The 19,971-nt window shown below is 38.6% G+C and overlaps 1 protein-coding gene across 1 annotated transcript; it reads left to right on the top strand.

Moving 5' to 3' along the window:
• Positions 1 to 15,683: 15,683 nt before the first annotated feature.
• Positions 15,684 to 19,736, top strand: LOC118233489 (putative ubiquitin carboxyl-terminal hydrolase 50). Its single transcript, XM_035429287.1, has 9 exons — positions 15,684 to 15,732; positions 16,329 to 16,447; positions 16,794 to 16,864; positions 17,237 to 17,362; positions 17,595 to 17,678; positions 18,123 to 18,239; positions 18,878 to 19,006; positions 19,504 to 19,535; positions 19,700 to 19,736. The coding sequence occupies exons 1-9, from the start codon at positions 15,701 to 15,703 to the stop codon at positions 19,734 to 19,736; spliced, it is 747 nt and encodes a 248-aa protein (XP_035285178.1). The 5' UTR covers positions 15,684 to 15,700.
• The last annotated feature ends 235 nt before the right edge of the window (positions 19,737 to 19,971 follow it).

Below are 19,971 nucleotides of genomic sequence, written 5' to 3' on the forward strand. Positions count from 1 at the left end.
TTAGCAATCTCTAAATCTGATCAATTTCTTAATAATATCAGCTCTACAGTGTGCTGGTTATCGAACATGCTGTCATGATGAGAGGCATAGCAAACATTTCACGGGGGAGCAATGTTTCACACAACAAAAGCTGTTTTGTTGTCTGCTTTTCTATCCTGTTGTATCCTTAGTCTCACACACAAGTAACGAACAGAAAGCTCCAAGGTAAATACCTGAAAAGATGTTGAGCTACCACTGTTTTTGATTGAATTGGTATGTCACTATCCTGAATCCCAACAAACAAAAAAACATCTAAACTGTAATACGACCACACAAAAAAATTAGTTGTGTTGAGTTCTGTTCTCTGTCTTTGCGGTGGTTTAGAACAGCTATCAGTGACTGGTTGTATTCTGGTAATCTCTTATTTTACCTGTTGACGTTTCTGACAACCTGCTGTTCCTCCGTACTCCTCCTCTAACCCAACACTGTTATAACCCAACACAGTTCCTTTGACCCAATACATCCCCCAACCCAACACTGTTCATACCCAACACATCCCTCAACCCAACACTGTTCTTAAAACTCAGTGTTTCTGTGAGTCAGAAATGCTTGTTTAACCCAACACTGTACCTTCAATTCAATAATGTTCTTCTTCCCTGGCACTGTTCCACCTACTCAAAACTGTTCCTCTAACTCAACACGGTTCCCATAAATTAGATGGTCTCAACCCTGGTAACCCATTTCAGTTTATAAAACAATGTGCCATATTTGTATGTATTGGATATATAGCACACAACAAATTGCATTAGTCTTTCACTGTCTTACACATCATGTGCAGTTTTAGTCCATATGAAACTTTGCAAAACAATTCTACAACCTGTACATAATTTATTAAAATGAGACAATGACAGGCAGTATTAATGTAACAGCTCCACATTAGTCTGTATTCGCCATACATGACCAGAATGTGTTCTGTGGTCTGACAGTGGTGAAGGTCTGTTTAAAGGGCCTGGTCTCCAAGAAAAGTCTAGTTCCTTTCATTAATGTTACCCTCCACCCAGCCCCTGCCCCAGAGAATAAGGGAAAAGGCTACAACACTGGTTGGCTGTTCTTGGATGTGCGGGTTGCCATGGTAGTGGAGATTAGGGGTGATGCTGTGGACAGCTGCCCCCCCACTCCCCACCCCCCGGTCATGTTTGAGGTCATTTCTGAAAAATGTTCTCCCTGAAAAAATCTGCATATATTGTACATATTTTTATGGTCATAGATACCCAATGCTACTAGAAAGAATTTTGGCTCATCCAAAATCAAAAACGAACCCATGTCCTAACCTTTCATCAACCCGCTGAACACAGCCGTAAACTTTGCTCAACCCTCAGACTTAGTTTTTTCGAACCCTAACCCCTAACCCTGTATGGAAGCATAAAAGAGACGCAGGCTGTGTCCCAAACCGCTCCGAGTGCACATAACCAGCATGCCTCAACCTTGGAGTGCGAGTCCAAACCCAAGTGCGGTAGTGCGGAGCGCGGATAAAGTACCCGGATGCGCACTCCCTTTGATCAGAATTTGAAGTGTGCATCCGTGCATTATCACGACTGGGAAAAATCCCATCGTTCCTTCCAAGAGAACTGTCGAGAACAACGGTAACGGTGGATGACCAGTAGTGTGGTCGCTGCCTCTCTCTCCAAGCCTACAGCCAAAAAAACAAAGGCCTGACGTGAAGAAGGATAAAGAGAGAAGAAGAGAGAGAGTATTAAATGGGAATTGCACTTTATAACACTTCTGCTTATCATGACTGATATTGTCCTTCTAATGACTGTGTCGCCCTTCATTTTTCGATCAGTTATTTCATTTTGAATGTCTAACGTTAGAAACAAAGACTTTTTTTAGCGCAAGTCCACATAGTAGTACGGTATCCAGTTTTTTCTTCTTTTTCAATTTGCTTTCACGGCAAATCGAATAGAAGCGAAGCAAAACATTTCGTTAACTTAGCGTTGAAATCGAACAAACTAACATCTGGTGCGGTCGCAACAACCTGGAGCTGAACACGCTCAAAACTGTGGAGATGACAGTGGACTTCAGCAGGAGCCCCCCATTGCTGCCCCCCCTCACCATACTCAACAGCACGGTGTTGGCTGTGGAATCCTTCAGGTTTCTGGGATCTACAATCTCCCGGGATCTGAAGTGGAAGTCTAACATCAACACAATCATCAAAAAGGCCCAGTAGAGGATGTACTTCCTGCGCCAGCTCAGGAAAACAACCTGCCTCAGGAGCTGCTGATCCAGTTTCACACTGCAGTCATTGAATCTGTTCTCTGCACATCCATCACTGTCTGGTTTGGATCGGCCACTAAACAGGACAGGAACAGACTACAACAGACAATCAGGTCTGCAGAAAAGATTATCGGTGCCGACCTGCCCACCATCCAGGATCTGTACACCTCTAGAGTCAGGAAACGGGCAGGGAAACTCACTGCAGACCCCTCACACCCTGGACATAACCTGTTCCAACTTCTCCCCTCTGCTAGGCGCTACAGAACACTGTACACCAAGACCACCAGACACAGGAACAGTTTCTTCCCCCTCGCCATCACACTTATGAACAGTTAACTCATTGTGGCACTGTGCAATAACCCTGGAACACTATTTAATATGTATCTCTTCACTCCTTGCACTGTTCACTTCTTTGCACTATTTGTCAGCACTATCTGTATCCTGCACTATTTATATCCTGTATATAGTCATTCCTTGTGTATGTCTCTGAAGATTGTTGTTGTTGTTGTGTTGTTACTCTTTTTTTTTTTTCTTTGTGTAAGGACATTGAGAGCCTTTAAACCGGAGTCAAATTCCTTGCATGTGTAAACATACTTGGCAAACAAAAACTATTCTGATTCTGATTCTGATCTGCTAGCTTTTGTCTGATGCGATATCGGTGTAATACCGAGGTGCATTGTACCGGGTTGTAATAATGCCCCCGTTAAACTTGACTTGAAAGCACATTTTTATAGTTTTCCAGGCGATGCAACTTTGTGCCAGACATGGCTGGATGTAATCAGCCGAAGAATTTCACAAACGAGGACTAAGGGTATGCAGCGACCACTATGAAGGCACCGACTACCAAGGTGACCGTCCAAAGCCTGGAGTTGTACCCACCGTTTTTCCATCGTTGGTCAAACCGCTCGAGGTAGGTACTATGCGGGCTGGCTGACGCTATCGCGTCTGTCTGTGATACATAGGATGTGTACCACCAGTGGCCGTTTGTCCTGGGAATAGCCTGTGGTTCCTCAATCTCGGCCCGCTCCTGACTCGCTCTTGCTCTTGCACGATCAGCCTGCAAATTAGCCTGCTCTTCTTCTGTGTATCCCAGCTCGAATCGATAGGGCACAACAATCCCATGATCAAAAACAAAATCTCCTTCATCCTCAGACATTTTCGATTTCACCAGCTAGTACAACACTATTTCTACGACCAACCTAATGTTATTGTCTGCAGGTACGCCCACATCAGAAGTCGCACAATGATATGCATCCTCGAGTTCGATCCTAAACTGCCTGGGTCTACTTACTGCATTTGTAAAGGAAAACATCAAAACAGTGTAAAATATTAACATCATGAAATAACTAATCGAAAAATGAAGGGCTTCACATTCATTAGAAGGACAATATCAGTCATGAGAAGCGGAAGTGTTATAAAGTGCAATTCCCCTTTAAAACCAGAATGGAACAAACTGGTATTTCCACCAGGTACGTCAACCTTATTTTCAGGACACACCTTGCGCCACCACTGCTCATACACTTCAGGTCAAAGAGTGGAATATAAATTATTTATGTCAAATACTTATTCAGTGAAGTTTCCTGTCATTTCTAACGCAGTTGGAAGACTCCTATAAACTAATAGAAGAGATAGGTAAAATATAGACTGTTCTGTGCTTTATCTGTAACTTAAAAACAGTTTAAAAAGCCATGTGTTCATTTCTTAAGAATGAATACTTAAACCGGGGGAGGCTGTAGTATCAGCAGGTATTGATGGTTTCCTTACAGCCACCGGCAAAAATAAGGGAATGGTCACTTTTAGGAGTTTTATAAAATGTTATTTCCATTTTTGTATAGGTTTTTTGTATGAGCACGAACAGTGTTTGCGTGCAATGAAACATAGTTAAGATAGCCTAATCAGAGTAGCATTTGACAGCCTGGCCTGATCAAAAATAGCAGATAGGGTATTTGAGGATTTTTGGTCTAATGCAAATACTTACTAGGTGAGGTTTACCGTCATTTCTAGAGCACTTGGAATGTTCCTATAAACTAATGCAAGACATACTGTATTTACAATAAACACTGTTCAGTGGTTTATTCGTAACTTATAAAACGGTTCAAATCCAAGTGTTCGTTTCCTAAGATATAATACTTTAACGAAGCAAGCTAATTAAGAACATATTTTCTTTATAACACGGATTGGATTGTAAAAGGCCTTTTATGTTTTTGACTTGTACATTATGATCAATCTCCTGTGATTGCAGTGATTATCTTTTTTTTTAAATGGAAAACTGTTGAAACAGATATTAATTATAAACTATGGATACGTGTGATTCAACTGAACTTAAAACTATGGATCAAAATGAAAACTGCAAGCAAAATTATATCGCCCCGCCTTCTTGTTCCCGTCATAGATCAGCCTGCCAAGTCGCAAGGATTCACAGTTTGATCGTGCAGTTGAAGAACTGAGGAGGAACGCAAATAACTCCTGTATTTAAATCACCAGGAGGAACTCGTCATTTGTACAAAGGTAACTCAGTGGAAAATAGATTTTTGCTTTCATTCAACTGTACCATACAATTTGTGTTGCACAAATTGTAATAATTAATCAATGCAATAATTTAGACGTTTAGATACAAGTGTGATTAATTTTTCTTCATCATAAAATGAAGCTAATTTAACCGACGATAGAATGATGTAAAAATGTGGTTCGTAAAAACGCTGTTTTAACTTTATCTTTTCGTTTCATCATGTTAATCAACAATATGCGATTAAACTCAGCATTGAAAATAGATAGGGAGGCGATCTGCGTACTTTTTGGCCAATCATTTACAGAAATAGAAAACAAGAAATTAATGGGCATTTTCCCAAGGGAGAAGGGTCCAGCCGCTACGAAGCAGCCTAGGGGTTAAATGTTGAAAAATATTAATGTAGAATAAATATTAATGCAGAAAGCTGAGAGCATGGATTAGTAGCTTAAACTGTAGGCTACCAGTGTGCAAACAAACTAGAAAAGGTTAAGGCCATTTCATACAGGTAAATATTTCTCGCTCATCCCTACCACGGAGCATCTCCACCCTAGCTTCCCATTGGTGGAACGAACTCCCTGTCCCTCTACGAACCAATACCTCATTGCCCATCTTCTGCCGTGGTCTGAAGGCACATCTCTTCAGACTACACCTGGATTAACTAACTGTCACCATTCTGCGGAACATATCTATCATTTAAATTCCCCTCTTTCATGCTACACATACTTCCTGCACTTATTGTGCCTTGTATCATTGTCTTAATGCTGTAGCGTGTAATTCCACCTTGTTTGACTTAGCATAGGTTAGGTCAGAGGAATGTTCACTGTATGAACTGCATTTAATGTGTTCATGGCTATGAATAACTGTACAAAATGAGTAATGTACCTTATCGGACCTGTGTGTGTAGTTGTTCCAATGACCTTTGGCATGCACTTATTGTACGTCGCTTTGGATAAAAGTGTCTGCCAAATGAATGTAATGTAAGGCAAGAACTGGAGTGGATTCAAAGGGATTAATGAGCAAACACAAAATCTACTCAGCAAACACAGTATTAGGGCGAGACAAGAATTGAAGTAGAACAAAATAGGGAACACATACAGTCAACAAAGAAATCACTATCCAGTACAAATTATCCAAACATATTCAGGTATTTGGACTGACAATCAAACTGATAAAATCAAAGTATTCTGTACCTACTAAGCCCAAACTTACTGCTGCAAACCTAGCATAGAACAAAAGAGCAGAAGCTCTATTACTTAATGGGCCAGTTGATTGGTGTTGCCAAAATAAATAATAAAAAAAATCTTACATTGATGGACATAAATCAGGTATCCTCTTCTGGATTCATATGGGAAAAAACATAAGGACCAACATACAGTTTTTCAATGCAATGACCAAGGTGTCAGAGTAGAATTGTAAAAATTACCCCAGTGATTAACTGGGTTAACTTCTAAACCACAGTGACACTTTGTAGAAGTACATGGTGTTGGAGCCAATTCACACTTCGGTTTATGGTTTATTAGTATTCAAAGCAGCCTATTACGGGGAGCACAGCAGGGGGCGCTGGTTTTTGAGTTGCACATAAGGTGCGCTACAGCAGGGCAAGAGGTGTTGCCTGATTGAGGAGGCATACAGTCTTTCTACAGTGTCAACATGCTTAGCACTGCCACTTGTAGGAGCTAGGCTAGCTGCACATTGGGGTGTTTTTTCTCCTTTTGTTTCATTTGATTTCATTATTATTTACAGCATCAGAACTGGCTGCAGTAATGGATCGCGTTCGGAACATCAGAGACGAGAATGGTGAGCAAAAACTCATCAAAAGTTGTCACGGTACGGGTAGGGGGGACCCAAACGCAGAGGGGAAAAAAAAAACAAACTCAAAAGGGAAAATTAACAATGACTTTACTAACACGACAGGTAAACACAAACAGGGAACAGGCAAGGCCACGAAGGGCAAAAACACAAACTCAAAAAAAATCTAAAAACAGAAAACAAGAGGAACTCACAAACATGGGCAGGGCAGAACACAGGCAGGTAGAGGACAAGGGCAGGTCAAACAGAGCACAATGGCAGGTCAAACAAAACGCAGGCAGGCACAAAATACAAGCAGGTACATACGGTCTTGAAACACCGGAAACAAACACAAGCAGGGCAGAACACGGAAAGGCAGAGCACAAGGGAAGGTCAAACAAAACAGTCAGGCACAAAATACAAGCAGGTAAATACGGTCTTGAAACACCGGAAACAAACACAAGCAGGGCAGAACACGGAAAGGCAGAGCACAAGGGAAGGTCAAACAAAACAGTCAGGCACAAAATACAAGCAGGTACCATGGGTCTGAGGAAACGCAAGTTGGGAACAAAGACAACTCGGGAACAAACACAAACAGGTAAAAAAAAAACGCAGGCAGGTATAAATGGTCTGAACATTCATCGGCAACAAACACAAGGCAGAACAAACGCAAGGAACCAGCACCCGAGTCAAGGGAACAGAGAACTTAAATAGACAAGGGGTAACAAGACACAGGTGAACTCAAAAAACAATCAAACCAGAAGGAGGGGATAACAAGACACAGGTGGGAACAATGATGGGATAACGAGACAATTGAAACAATCATACAATTAACAGGGGGGGAGCAGGACACAAAACAGAAGTGCCGCCATCTGGCGGCCCAACAGGGGAAACACAGACAGGAAAACAGGACCATGACAGAAGTCGTATCAATCAGGTAGCCAAGAGACTTAATTGGTTTGTGTGAAAGTCAATACATGGTTAATTGCACTTTAGATAGGAGGGCAGATTATAGGCTAATTTTACTGTGGCTTTTTAAAGACCCCACACTAACAAAAACGTCATGTTTAAATAGTAAGAATAATGAACCAAAGAATGAAATTAGAGGCTGTTCTGTACTTCTGTTCTCTAAACTAATATATGCCATTTATTTAATGAATTATTTAATTCCCTTCCACACGATTGAACAGCAATAATATTTAGCATTTAATTAATGGCCATGAATAACTATACAAAATGAGTATTGTACCTTATCGGACCTGTGTGTGTAGTTGTTCCAATGACCTTTGGCATGCACTTATTGTACGTCGCTTTGGATAAAAGCGTCTGCGAAATGAATGTAATGTAAGGCAAGAACTGGAGTGGATTCAAAGGGATTAATGAGCAAACACAAAATCTACTCAGCAAACACAGTAGTAGGGCGAGACAAGAATCGAAGTAGACAAAATAGGGAACACATACAGTCAACAGAGAAATCACTATCCAGTACAGATTATCCAGACATATTCAGGTATTTGGACTGACAATCAAACTGATAAAATCAAAGTATTCTGTACCTACTAAGCCCAAACTTACTGCTGCAAACCTAGCATAGAACAAAAGAGTAGCAGCTCTATCACTTAGTGGGCCAGTTGATCGGTGTTGCCAAAATAAATAATAAAAAAATCTTACATTGATGGACATAAATCAGGTATCCTCTTCTGGATTCATATGGAAAAAAACATGAGGACCAACATAAAGTTTTTCAATGCAATGACCAAGGTGTCAGAGTAGAATTGTAAAAATTACCCCAGTGATTGTTACTACAGTTGACTAATGTTAGATCATTTTAGTTATGATTTTCACTGAAACGTATAGATTAACTTCTAAACCACAATGACACTTTGTGGAAGTACATGGTGCTGGAGCCAATTCACACTTCACTCTTTGGTTTATGGTTTATTAGTATTCAAAGCAGCCTATTACGGGGAGCACAGCAGGGGGCGCTGGTTTTTGAGTTGCACATAAGGTGCGCTACAGCAGGGCAAGAGGTGTTGCCTGATTGAGGAGGCATACAGTCTGTCTACAGTGTCAACATGCTTAGCACTGCCACTTGTAGGAGCTAGGCTAGCTGCACATCAGGGTGTTTTTTCTTCTTTTGTTTCATTTGATTTCATTATTATTTACAGCATCAGAACTGGCTGCAGTAATGGATCGCGTCCGGAACATCAGAGACGAGAATGGTGAGCAAAAACTCGTCAAAAGAAGTCGTATCAATCAGATAGCCAAGAGACTTAATTGGTTTGTGTGAAAGTCAATACATGGTTAATTGCACTTTAGACAGGAGGGCAGATTATAGGCTAATTTTTCTGTGGCTTTTTAAAGACCCCACGCTACCAAGAACGTCATGTTTAAATAGTAAGAATAATGAACCAAAGAATGAAATTAGAGGCTGTTCTGTACTTCTGTTCTCTTAACTAATATATGCCATTTATTTAATGAATTATTGAATCCCCTTCCACACGATTGAACAGTAATAATATTTAACATTTAATTAATGGCCATGAATAACTGTACAAAATGGGTATTGTACCTTATCGGACCTGTGTGTGTAATTGTTCCAATGACCTTTGGCATGCACTTATTGTACGTCGCTTTGGATAAAAGCGTCTGCCAAATGAATGTCATGTAAGGCAAGAACTGGAGTGGAATCAAAGGGATTAATGAGCAAACACAAAATCTACTCAGCAAACACAGTAGTAGGGCGAGACAAGAATCGAAGTAGAACAAAATAGGGAACCCATACAGTCAACAAAGAAATCACTATCCAGTACAGATTATCCAGACATATTCAGGTATTTGGACTGACAATCAAACTGATAAAATCAAAGTATTCTGTACCTACTAAGCCCAAACTTACTGCTGCAAACCTAGCATAGAGCAAAAGAGTAGCAGCTCTATCACTTAGTGGGCCAGTTGATCGGTGTTGCCAAAATAAATAATAAAAAAATCTTACATTGATGGACATAAATCAGGTATCCTCTTCTGGATTCATATGGAAAAAAACATAAGGACCAACATACAGTTTTTCAATGCAATGACCAAGGTGTCAGAGTAGAATTGTAAAAATTACCCCAGTGATTGTTACTACAGTTGACTAATGTTAGATCATTTTAGTTATGATTTTCACTGAAACGTATAGATTAACTTCTAAACCACAATGACACTTTGTAGAAGTACATGGTGTTGGAGCCAATTCACACTTCACTCTTTGGTTTATGGTTTATTAGTATTCAAAGCAGCCTATTACGGAGAGCACAGCAGGGGGCGCTGGTTTTTGAGTTGCACATAAGGTGCGCTACAGCAGGGCAAGAGGTGTTGCCTGATTGAGGAGGCATACAGTCTTTCTACAGTGTCAACATGCTTAGCACTGCCACTTGTAGGAGCTAGGCTAGCTGCACATTGGGGTGTTTTTTCTCCTTTTGTTTCATTTGATTTCATTATTATTTACAGCATCAGAACTGACTGCAGTAATGGATCGCGTCCGGAACATCAGAGACGAGAATGGTGAGCAAAAATTTGTCAAAAGAAGTCGTATCAATCAGGTAGCCAAGAGACTTAATTGGTTTGTGTGAAAGTCAATACATGGTTAATTGCACTTTAGATAGGAGGGCAGATTATAGGCTAATTTTCCTGTGGCTTTTTAAAGACCCCACACTAACAAAAACGTTATGTTTAAATAGTAAGAATAATGAACCAAAGAATGAAATTAGAGGCTGTTCTGTACTTCTGTTCTCTTAACTAATATATGCCATTATTTTAATGAATTATTGAATCCCCTTCCACACGATTGAACAGCAATAATATTTAGCATTTAATTAATGGCCATGAATAACTGTACAAAATGAGTATTGTACCTTATCGGACCTGTGTGTGTAGTTGTTCCAATGACCTTTGGCATGCACTTATTGTACGTCGCTTGGGATAAAGTTGTCTGCCGAATGAATGTAATGTAAGGCAAGAACTGGAGTGGAATCAAAGGAATTAATGAGCAAACACAAAATCTACTCAGCAAACACAGTAGTAGGGCAAGACAAGAATCGAAGTAGAACAAAATAGGGAACACATATAGTCAACAAAGAAATCACTATCCAGTACAGATTATCCAGACATATTCAGGTATTTGGACTGACAATCAAACTGATAAAATCAAAGTATTCTGTACCTACTAAGCCCAAACTTACTGCTGCAAACCTAGCATAGAGCAAAAGAGCAGCAGCTCTATTACTTAGTGGGCCAGTTGATCGGTGTTGCCAAAATAAATAATAAAAACATCTTACATTGATGGACATAAATCAGGTATCCTCTTCTGGATTCATATGGAAAAAAACATAAGGACCAACATACAGTTTTTCAATGCAACGACCAAGGTGTCAGAGTAGAATTGTAAAAATTACCCCAGTGGTTGTTACTACAGTTGACTAATGTTAGATCATTTTAGTTATGATTTTCACTGAAACGTATAGATTAACTTCTAAACCACAAAGACACTTTGTAGAAGTACATGGTGTTGGAGCCAATTCACACTTCACTCTTTGGTTTATGGTTTATTAGTATTCAAAGCAGCCTATTACGGGGAGCACAGCAGGGGGCGCTGGTTTTTGAGTTGCACATAAGGTGCGCTACAGCAGGGCAAGAGGTGTTGCCTGATTGAGGAGGCATACAGTCTTTCTACAGTGTCAACATGCTTAGCACTGCCACTTGTAGGAGCTAGGCTAGCTGCACATTGGGGTGTTTTTTCTCCTTTTGTTTCATTTGATTTCATTATTATTTACACCATCAGAACTGGCTGCAGTAATGGATCTGATCCGGAACATCAGAGACGAGAATGGTGAGCAAAAACTCGTCAAAACAAGTCGTATCAATCAGGTAGCCAAGAGACTTAATTGGTTTGTGTGAAAGTCAATACATGGTTAATTGCACTTTAGATAGGAGGGCAGATTATAGGCTAATTTTACTGTGGCTTTTTAAAGACCCCACACTAACAAAAACGTCATGTTTAAATAGTAAGAATAATGAACCAAAGAAAGAAATTAGAGGCTGTTCTGTACTTCTGTTCTCTTACCTAATATATGCCCTTTATTTAATGAATTATTGAATCCCCTTCCACACAATTGAACAGCAATAATATTTAGCATTTAATTAATGGCCATGAATTACTGTACAAAATGAGTATTGTACCTTATCGGACCTGTGTGTGTAGTTGTTCCAATGACCTTTGGCATGCACTTATTGTACGTCGCTTTGGATAAAAGTGTCTGCCAAATGAATGTAATGTAAGGCAAGAACTGGAGTGGAATCAAAGGGATTAATGAGCAAACACAAAATCTACTCAGCAAACACAGTAGTAGGGCGAGACAAGAATTGAAGTAGAACAAAATAGGGAACACATACAGTCAACAAAGAAATCACTATCCAGTACAGATTATCCAGACATATTCAGGTATTTGGACTGACAATCAAACTGATAAAATCAAAGTATTCTGTACCTACTAAGCCCAAACTTACTGCTGCAAACCTAGCATAGAGCAAAAGAGTAGCAGCTCTATCACTTAGTGGGCCAGTTGATCGGTGTTGCCAAAATAAATAATAAAAAAATCTTACATTGATGGACATGAATCAGGTATCCTCTTCTGGATTCATATGGAAAAAAACATAAGGACCAACATACAGTTTTTCAATGCAATGACCAAGGTGTCAGAGTAGAATTGTAAAAATTACCCCAGTGATTGTTACTACAGTTGACTAATGTTAGATCATTTTAGTTATGATTTTCACTGAAACGTATAGATTAACTTCTAAACCACAATGACACTTTGTAGAAGTACATGGTGTTGAAGCCAATTCACACTTCACTCTTTGGTTTATGGTTTATTAGTATTCAAAGCAGCCTATTACGGGGAGCACAGCAGGAAGCGCTGGTTTTTGAGTTGCACATAAGGTGCGCTACAGCAGGGCAAGAGGTGTTGCCTGATTGAGGAGGCATACAGTCTTTCTACAGTGTCAACATGCTTAGCACTGCCACTTGTAGGAGCTAGGCTAGCTGCACATTGGGGTGTTTTTTCTCCTTTTGTTTCATTTGATTTCATTATTATTTACAGCATCAAGACTGACTGCAGTAATGGATCGAGTCCGGAACATCAGAGACGAGAATGGTGAGCAAAAACTCGTCAAAAGAAGTCGTATCAATCAGATAGCCAAGAGACTTAATTGGTTTGTGTGAAAGTCAATACATGGTTAATTGCACTTTAGACAGGAGGGCAGATTATAGGCTAATTTTTCTGTGGCTTTTTAAAGACCCCACGCTACCAAGAACGTCATGTTTAAATAGTAAGAATAATGAACCAAAGAATGAAATTAGAGGCTGTTCTGTACTTCTGTTCTCTTAACTAATATATGCCATTTATTTAATGAATTATTGAATCCCCTTCCACACGATTTAACAGTAATAATATTTAGCATATAATTAATGGCCATGAATAACTGTACAAAATGAGTATTGTACCTTATCGGACCTGTGTGTGTAGTTGTTCCAATGACCTTTGGCATGCACTTATTGTACGTCGCTTTGGATAAAAGTGTCTGCCAAATGAATGTAATGTAAGGCAAGAACTGGAGTGGAATCAAAGGGATTAATGAGCAAACACAAAATCTTCTCAGCAAACACAGTAGTAGGGCGAGACAAGAATCGAAGTAGAACAAAATAGGGAACACATACAGTCAAGAAAGAAATCACTATCCAGTACAGATTATCCAGACATATTCAGGTATTTGGACTGACAATCAAACTGATAAAATCAAAGTATTCTGTACCTACTAAGCCCAAACTTACTGCTGCAAACCTAGCATAGAGCAAAAGAGCAGCAGCTCTATTACTTAGTGGGCCAGTTGATCGGTGTTGCCAAAATAAATAAAAAAATCTTACATTGATGGACATAAATCAGGTATCCTCTTCTGGATTCATATGGAAAAAAACATAAGGACCAACATACAGTTTTTCAATGCAATGACCAAGGTGTCAGAGTAGAATTGTAAAAATTACCCCAGTGATTGTTACTACAGTTGACAAATGTTAGATCATTTTAGTTATGATTTTCACTGAAACGTATAGATTAACTTCTAAACCACAATGACACTTTGTAGAAGTACATGGTGTTGGAGCCAATTCACACTTCACTCTTTGGTTTATGGTTTATTAGTATTCAAAGCAGCCTATTACGGGGAGCACAGCAGGGGGCGCTGGTTTTTGAGTTGCACATAAGGTGCGCTACAGCAGGGCAAGAGGTGTTGCCTGATTGAGGAGGCATACAGTCTTTCTACAGTGTCAACATGCTTAGCACTGCCACTTGTAGGAGCTAGGCTAGCTGCACATTGGGGTGTTTTTTCTCCTTTTGTTTCATTTGATTTCATTTTTATTTACAGCATCAAGGCTGACTGCAGTAATGGATCGAGTCCGGAACATCAGAGACGAGAATGGTGAGCAAAACCTCGTCAAAAGAAGTCGTATCAATCAGGTAGCCAAGAGACTTAATTGGTTTGTGTGAAAGTCAATACGTGGTTAATTGCACTTTAGATAGGAGGGCAGATTATAGGCTAATTTTACTGTGGCTTTTTAAAGACCCCACGCTACCAAAAACGTCATGTTTAAATAGTAAGAATAAGGAACCAAAGAAAGAAATTAGAGGCTGTTCTGTACTTCTGTTCTCTTAACTAATATATGCCATTATTTTAATGAATTATTGAATCCCCTTCAACATGAGTTAATTTTAATTAAATTTACCAAATATTTTCTTAAATGTCTACATTTTTTAAATGTTTAGATCATGAAGCATTTTGGCAATATCGGAATTATTCATTACACCTATAAGACATCTTTATGAAACTATTACTACAATTAGTCTGATTAATAAACTAATGCTTTGATCAACAACTAATTTTATATTAAATTTTATGTTTTTTTTTCTATTTTATCATTTCATATTGTAATTTCATAATGCATTTGGTGAGCAATTTCTGTGGAAAATTAAGTAGTGCAAAATAATCCAGGGCTGTCTCCGAATCAGCGCACTTGCCTACTATTGAGTATGCTAGTTTTTTCAAAAGCTGTTAAGTTTGAGTGCATGTAAAAATACCCCAATGAAATACTTCTTTCTGCATTTTTTTAAAGAATGTTCTGGAGCATAGTATTCACAAAGTAAATGAACACTTTGGTCCTTTGCATATCACATGCTACATTTTATTCCATCAACAAACAAACACAGATGATGCTGAGGCTGTGTTCGGTTAAAATGTAGGTCTGTTCACTCGTTATGGTACATTATTAAAACTGACTTCACACTGTTTACATAACTTCAAAAGAACTCATTGTTACCTGAATGAATCGGAGCGTAAAGTACTCAGGCGCGGGAAGATTTATAACACTCCCATTACGGATAGAATAGTATAGTGGTATTTTTCTCATACTGTTCATTACTAAAAAGTGTTCAGTAGCTTAGTATACAGTACATAATTTGAGGACACAGTAGTTAGGAGGCTAATTCGGACACAGCTTGGGTGTTTCAATCTGTTGCATCAAATGGCAGAAATCCAAAAATGGAGGAATATCCATCCCTCAAGGGAATTCTCATGGGCATTAGAGTTAGATCCATAAATTAGGTAAAACAAGTAAAATAAAACACCCTGTCTCTATTGTGAACAACTTTTCTTCTGTGGCCTTATGATGGTAATGCGACTAGTTTAGAGTATCACCTGCAAGGAACATGTCCTTTCATATCTACCACTTTTACTGGCCAACTAAACAAAAATGGTAATGGGCAAACTTCCAATGATCCATCTGACTCAGCTAGACTAGCAGAACCTATAGTTAAATAAAGGACTTTGGCTATCAGCTACAAACAGTATCCAATATCCAGACAGTATCCAGTATATGGGAGATAGTAACAGTTTCGAAAAATGGCATTTTAAAATATGATTTTGGGTCCTAAGAATTTTGTAGGTCACATTTGTCACAACACACTGTATACCAGGCCTTTTATTTTAACTACATTTTTATTATATCAAGGTCTGCAAAATCAAGGCTCAACTTGCTACACAGTACTGCAGATACTCTTCATGACAGATGAATGTAGAGAGGCTGTCATGAGGTAAGTGAATATGTGTTTTTTTCAGTTTCTTTTACAATCAAGCACTATTTTGACAGTGCAAAATTTGGTGTAAAAGCTGTACTTTGTAGAGGCATGTAGACCCAAATTGTAGTGCATGCATCATGCAGAAATACATACGAGCAACAGTTAAAGCATGTACCTGAAACCTTCACTCTTGCATCTGGGACCTGCACTCAATACAGAAGCCTTATAATACATATTTGAAAGGGGAAAAGTGCACTTTTTTGTAACTTAGAGGCAAAAAATGAAATTAAGTAATATGTCCACTCACCTGGAGTACTATCTGTCCAGATGGGATTCATCACTGAGATTTGATTAATTTTATATATATCCGCAGCAGCTCACCTTGATACAGCAGACCTCAACGGGACAAGGCTTTTGTGGCCACAAAGTGCCAAACAGTTGCATTTGAAAAACTTCTAATTGGTAGACTAAGCAACATTTATCTTTATAATAATGATCTGTGGTACAATAGTTGCCATACAGTAGTTGTGGTACAATGGTCGTATTCAGCTACATTATACACCACAGATAATTTGTATTCCATATTGTGACAATTTTCGCTATGATTTCAGGCTAAATGAAGCCGATGGGAATCCTGTTTCAGAGGAACTGAAAAAGCTGTTTGACAAGCTTAATAGAAATCAAGTCCCTGACACCAGAGGTATAACACATAGTCTTGGGATCGCTGACGGTGAGTTATTTGCCCTTTTCTGTCTTTAATAAAGTAAGCGTTCCTTCCTTTGGCTTCAGTATGATATTTTATATAAGAAATTACAATGCTTCATTCAATGTGATCATTTACACAATAGCACTATTTTGTAACCATTTTTTCTTTGCTCAGTTTAGACAACCAGATGTTTCAACACATAAACATCCTCCCTACACAACTACATGTGGGCCCTAAAACACTGCAGTATGCAGTACACAGCATTCAGTATGCCGTACCCAGTATGCAGTATGCAGTATACAGCATGCAGCATGCAGTCTGTGGTGTATCAAAAATATGTCCTTGGTGAATTTATTTTTTAACTTTTCAGTGTGTCGGCAAGAAGATGCATCAGAATACTTTAAGAAAATATTAAGTAAACTCAATCCTGATGTCACAAAGGCAAGGTGCTCTTTTCATTGTTCACTGTAATTAGTTAGTTTTTTCTTAAAGATGTGTTTATTTTGCTGCAGTTGACAGGGTTTTGTTGCAGTATTGAGAGCTTTGTAATTCTGGAGTTTCGTACTTCAGGATGATTTATAAAGTAAGTAAAATGCAGTGAATTAGAATCCAGCACTTAAAGATAGTAGGCCGTGTAGTTAGGTATTTCCAAAAATATATTATTCTACAGCCAAGGTAGTTAAAATGACAACTGTAAATTTCATTAATTATTCACTAAGCCTTCACTCAGTGAGAGTTAAACTGAATGTGACAACTGCATAGTAAATTGCTGCTGTGTATCTGTTATGGAGGGTGACTTTTTTCGGCTTTCAGATCTATGAAGGTACGATTAAAGAGACAGTAACTTGCGAGAACGGACACAAGCTTAAGAACGACTCCAGCCCATTTACCCTCATTCCACTGTCAATTAACAACGCCTCTTCTGGAATCATCAGTGTGGTGAGTAACAGCAAATCTGTCATCCTTACGGAGGGAAATCTTACAAAAATGCAGACAAGCCAGGTGTGTTTTGAAAATACTGGCAGCATTTTAAATATCTGGAAAAATGTAATAAAAAGCTTTGGTTTGTTTGGTATAGTTGTTGAGTAGTTTCACATTGTTATTCCTTTTTTAAAGTGCCATTGTGAAATTAAGAAGAGACTGTGTTTGACTGTTAATAATACATTTGCAGGAGGATGCCTGGAAAGACCATTTCAAAAGCACAGAAGCAACACTTTACTGCAGCTCATGTGAATATGAAACATTGGCTCAATTTGTGAGTGACTTGTTCTTGGGAAAAAAACAGTGTAAAATGTAAATCGCATATGCTTTATTTAGCCTCAGTACCCAATAACTTAATATTTCCTGAGATTTACAACCCTCCCTTCCTCGAAAACCGTTTACTGACACGTCGTGAATGAACACCTAACATCCTCACTGTCACTTTCTTTGCGGTTCGACATGCCAGAACTTCCACACAGCTCAGCAATCTGTGCAGTGCATGCGCTCACGCAACGCGCAACAGAATGGACGAAATTTCCTCATTATTTACAGATCTGAACACAAAATTTTGTAATTTGTACAACTAGGGACATACATGTTATGTCACATTTTATTTAGGTTTGACAGATGATCTACAATTTCTAATGTATTATTAATGACATGCTTGATGTCAAATATTTTATCTTATGTGATGCCAATTATGTTATCTTCTTTTCAGGAATCTAAAATAAATGTGTTTCCACAAATACTAGCCCTGCATCTGGATCGGCTTGATATTTTCTCTGGCCAAAAGAATACCTGCAAAGTGAAGATTCCATCCACACTTACCGATAAGGTATTTGTCTAGCTTTTTTCCCATTCAAATAATTGTGTTTGCTTCATATACCATTTAATTACATGTACAGTTGTGTTAAGGATGGGACTTCTCCTCTCAGTGATAATATAATAGAGAATCTGAAGAAAATTATCTCCCAAGCTTGCTGGCTGACAGCAAAATCTGCTTCATATTATATTCCCCTGAGATCCAGCAGAAAATTAGTATTTAGGTTTTTGGCATAATTCAAGTGGCCTGGATGACATAAAACAAGTTACAGCGAAAATATTTTCAAAAATGTTATTTATTTAATTTTTATTGAATGTCCTTGTAGTGTGGGTTTTACCATAGTAGAATACGTTCTTTTTGAGATTAAAACCACAGTTTCATATCCCCTACGAGGGGAAAAATTTATTGGGCCACTGGAAGTCTTCGTTTTAAGGGAAGGGTTAATGTGCAAAGGCCGTGCAGCTGTGTTTTTGGTGCTACAACCCATATCCTTGAGCAAGGTACTTAACCTTAATTGCTGTAGTAATCATTGGTCATGATTGTGCTGTTTGCACACTAACGTGTATCATGGCTGTGCTGTATGCACTTTAACATAAATAAATGTAACATAATCATCATTGTGATCTTTCTCCTTTTTTCTCGTCCTTCAGGGGCAGAATTATGAACTGTATGCGATCGCCAACCACCATGGCTCTCCCAGGGGCGGCCATTACAATGCATTCATTAAACCATATGGAGACAAATGCTGGTGGCGTTTTGATGACTCGCATGTCAGAAAGGTAGGACTTCCTTTCCTTTCCTCCAACACTGGGGTCTGTAACCCTGGTCCTGGGGAGCCAGAGAGTCTGCTGCTGGTTCTTCCTTTAATCTTAAAATCAGATATGAGTTCAGACCCCAGAAGTCAGGTAAGACGATTTATTTGTAATTAGGTGCTTTAATTGATCAACTGAGCATTGAACAACAATGAAAACCAACAGCCACTGTAGCTCCCCAGGAAGGAAGAGCCCTGTCCTTTTATAATATATTATTTTTATCTTAATGATGTTCCTTCACCTACGTTGTGTTATAACTAAAGATTTCTAACATCTTGATAAATTTGTAAACTTTCTACATCACATATTTATTTAAAGAGGGATTGTAACATGATTCAAACAGGGCTTAATTGATGGCTTAATTTATCATATATTTCACAGTATTTTCCTTTTAAAACGTATTACAATATAACAAAAATTTTACTAATGCATATTTGTATTTCTTATTTTTTTCATTGTATCAGATGGAGGAATTGCAGAGAGAGAACCTTCTAACGTATGTTCTTTCTTTGATTCAATCAATCAAAACTTTATTTCGGACTCAAGATCCATATAAAAGACAAGAATTGTTTTAACCAATATCTATTCCAGCTCTTATCCCCCAATTTGGTGTGCCCAATCAAATTCATGAGCCGCTCCTATCTCTGCACTGTCCTCTAGCTCAGGAACAGGAGGACTGGCACATGAACACCTCTAAAGCAACCAAATGCAAAGAAACAAACCAAGGACCTCATTTACAAAAATTCTTTTAAACTTAATTGCAATCTCAAGATAATTTCCCAAGTTGTGCTTAGGCTTGATTACTTAAAATAAGTGAGACTGAAAAAAGCTGCTTATGTTGGTTTAAAGTGGCGTATCCGTGTCTTACGCACTTGTGATATATAAATGTCAAATGAACTTCTGTTTAATTTCCTGAGCAGCTGTGAATAGTA

This window comes from Anguilla anguilla, chromosome 8 (assembly GCF_013347855.1).
Source record: "Anguilla anguilla isolate fAngAng1 chromosome 8, fAngAng1.pri, whole genome shotgun sequence".
Taxonomy (NCBI): domain Eukaryota; kingdom Metazoa; phylum Chordata; class Actinopteri; order Anguilliformes; family Anguillidae; genus Anguilla; species Anguilla anguilla.

Excerpts from the sequence above, each read along its gene's own strand:
- LOC118233489 (XM_035429287.1), top strand. The coding sequence starts at position 15,701 with ATGACAGATGAATGTAGAGAGGCTGTCATGAG. Across the intron at positions 16,448-16,793 it reads TAGTCTTGGGATCGCTGACG|TGTGTCGGCAAGAAGATGCA; the intron begins GTGAGTTATTTG and ends TTAACTTTTCAG. Across the intron at positions 19,007-19,503 it reads ATGACTCGCATGTCAGAAAG|ATGGAGGAATTGCAGAGAGA; the intron begins GTAGGACTTCCT and ends TCATTGTATCAG.